The 2500-nt window shown below is 37.6% G+C and overlaps 2 protein-coding genes across 4 annotated transcripts in view; one reads left to right on the forward strand and one right to left on the reverse strand.

The window, feature by feature from the left end:
• Positions 1-105, reverse strand: part of LOC119575170 (coiled-coil domain-containing protein 77-like) — an 18942-nt gene extending 18837 nt beyond the window's left edge. The window contains exon 1 of the mRNA XM_037922660.1: positions 1-105. This exon is cut by the window's left edge and continues 46 nt beyond it. The gene's annotated coding sequence lies outside the window, so the exon portion shown is untranslated.
• A 316-nt stretch (positions 106-421) lies between these two features.
• LOC119575169 (lysine-specific demethylase 5A-like) overlaps positions 422-2500 on the forward strand; it is a 33428-nt gene continuing 31349 nt past the window's right edge. Inside the window, exon 1 of one of the 3 annotated variants that reach the window (XM_037922656.1) lies at positions 422-970. In XM_037922656.1, the coding sequence (XP_037778584.1) occupies positions 818-970 (153 nt within the window). In that variant the 5' untranslated portion in view covers positions 422-817. The remainder of the gene's footprint in view (positions 971-2500) is intronic. The other 2 variants (XM_037922655.1, XM_037922658.1) reach the window with 2 other exon arrangements.

Here is a 2500-nt window from a genome sequence, read left to right on the forward strand (position 1 = left end):
GCTGTGATTGGTCCAGAGCCCTCCCCGTCAGCCAATGGCGAGCGCAGGCACCTGTTCATGCATTTCCCCGTGTCGGGAAGGCATCTTTACAAATGTTTCTCAGCAGAGATATCTATTGCAGAATATATAGGTCGTCTTTAACCGTGCATTACTGTGAAATACAAACGCAAGATTTGGACTAGCTATATGTTTTTCAAAGTAAAATTTGGCACTTCCTTCGTCTCGGCATATGTACCCGCACGAATATCACAATTTTACGGATCATATGTGCGTATATACATACGGCCAAACGTACATGCATATATATATATATATATATATATATATATATATATATATATATATATATATATATATATATATATATATACATATACACACACAATCAGGGTTACATAGATTCATACAATGGGAATTGCATATACAATTGCGACTCGGGCATGTTATGGGCTATTTAACCATTGTTCATACATTACAGAAGTTCTACTTATTTTCCCCTTTATTAATGACTGAATAAATAGATCGTATTATTTAAACCATTGGATATCAGAAACACGGCAAATATTCAACTTTTAATATCGTTTTTTATTGAACTACTTTTTATATGCTTTCTACATGTGCGGTGTGTGAGGCGGCCCTGTGTTCCTCCGCGAGGGAGTCTGCCCGACGTCAGTAGTAAACAGAAATCGCGAAGGACACTCAGCGGGTCGTCGCCTCGTCTTCTCGCCTGCTACCCTTCCCTTCCTCCTGCTGGTCATGACCTCCTCGGGCGTCGCTAGTGTGGAGTGCAAGTGTTGACCGATCGAGACCTGGAGAGATGTCGTCCTCGCCGGAGTTCCAGTTCGTGCCGCCGCCCGAGGCCCCCGTATTTAAGCCGACCTGGGAAGAGTTTCAGGACGCGCTCGGCTACATCAACAAGATTCGGCCCATCGCGGAGCAGTCCGGGATCTGTAAAATTATTCCCCCGCCGGTAATTGACATCGCACTCTATTTCTGGCTCTTTCAGAGTTCGAGGTTGTCATCCGTGTGTGCTTTGGGAGTGTATACAATGTACTGACCATGCCCGTTGGCGTGTAAATAGGAGAGGAGTTGGATGCAAGGCATTTGACGTTCTGCCGAAGTCGTGGACGGAGGTTCGCGTGTAGCAAGAGTAAAAGCTGGACGTTTGCACTTTATCGACGTTACTTACTCCATTAAGGATAGTTAGGAATCGAAACTACCAGCATTTTCTCGGAATGCTATTTAAGAAGAAATTTTGATAATTAAGTTAACCTCAGATGCATCACGTTAGTGGGAAAATGGGAATAATATGCTGCTTGCCACTTGTACATAGACGCGATTACGTGCACGCGTATGCGAGCGACATGGCGACCTTCATCCTTATCCCCAAATAATTGGTAAAATTACCTCCTTAATTAGCAAACTTAGCTAGAGATGAAGTGGTTATGATGTTGCCAAGACTAGTAAGGAAAAGTTTACAAAGTTTTCCTAATCCGATGCTGTATCAATCGTCTAAAAACGTTGCAAATTACAGAGGAAGGGGAGGTGTTGAACAAAAGACTTCTAGGGGGTTGTGTGGTGTAGGGGGCATTACAGCTATATCTAAATCAATTCTATTTCGCACGTGAATAGAAAATCCAACATTTTAGAGATTAGTTGGATTATTAAAACATGAAGCTTCTGAGAAAAACTGATATTTTTACATTTTTCAGAGAAATGTAAGCTTGGCTTTATTAATATTTGTTAGGCAAGGGTATGATTCCAGATTATGTATAGAAATGAACTGTAGGATGCAAGAACCCTCTTTCCAGCTTTTACATGCACATTCAGTATTAAATAACTGGTTGAACTGATTGGCACCTTTAAAGAAAACTTAGTTGTTTGTTAAAGATGAGTATGAAGAGTCTTTTTATTATTAACAAAATTACCTAATAGTATTTAATTGCTTTTGTTAACCTGCAATATCATTTGAGAACATCATTTCATATAAGGATTATATATTACATATAGGAGCTACATGTAACAGTGTGTAAGATGAATTAAATATGAATTCATATAATAAAGTCAGACTTCAGATGCTTAAAAGTATGCACAAGATGTTGAATTTTTGGGATTAAAGAATGGCAGCCATCTTGTTTGAGTTGCTAGCTTGAAGTCTCATGACTTTATATTTTTGTCTTTTTAAGGATATTAAATTCTTTACGCGGATGAAATGATGTTCCATAATTTTTTTCAAGTGCAAAGTGATTTCAAGCCCGAAATTGTAGCAATAAATTGTGATAAGTTGAGTTTTGTGCTTGTGGGTATGCTTGGGTTAGACACACACACACACACACATATATATATATATATATATATATATATATATATATATATATATATATATATTATATGCACACATATATATAATTATATATATTATATATATATATGTATTTATATAGAGAGAAAATTTAACATTACTGAAAAATTATGGTTTTGTATGTCTGCCTATTACCAT

This window comes from Penaeus monodon, chromosome 7, assembly GCF_015228065.2.
Source record: "Penaeus monodon isolate SGIC_2016 chromosome 7, NSTDA_Pmon_1, whole genome shotgun sequence".
Lineage (NCBI taxonomy): Eukaryota > Metazoa > Arthropoda > Malacostraca > Decapoda > Penaeidae > Penaeus > Penaeus monodon.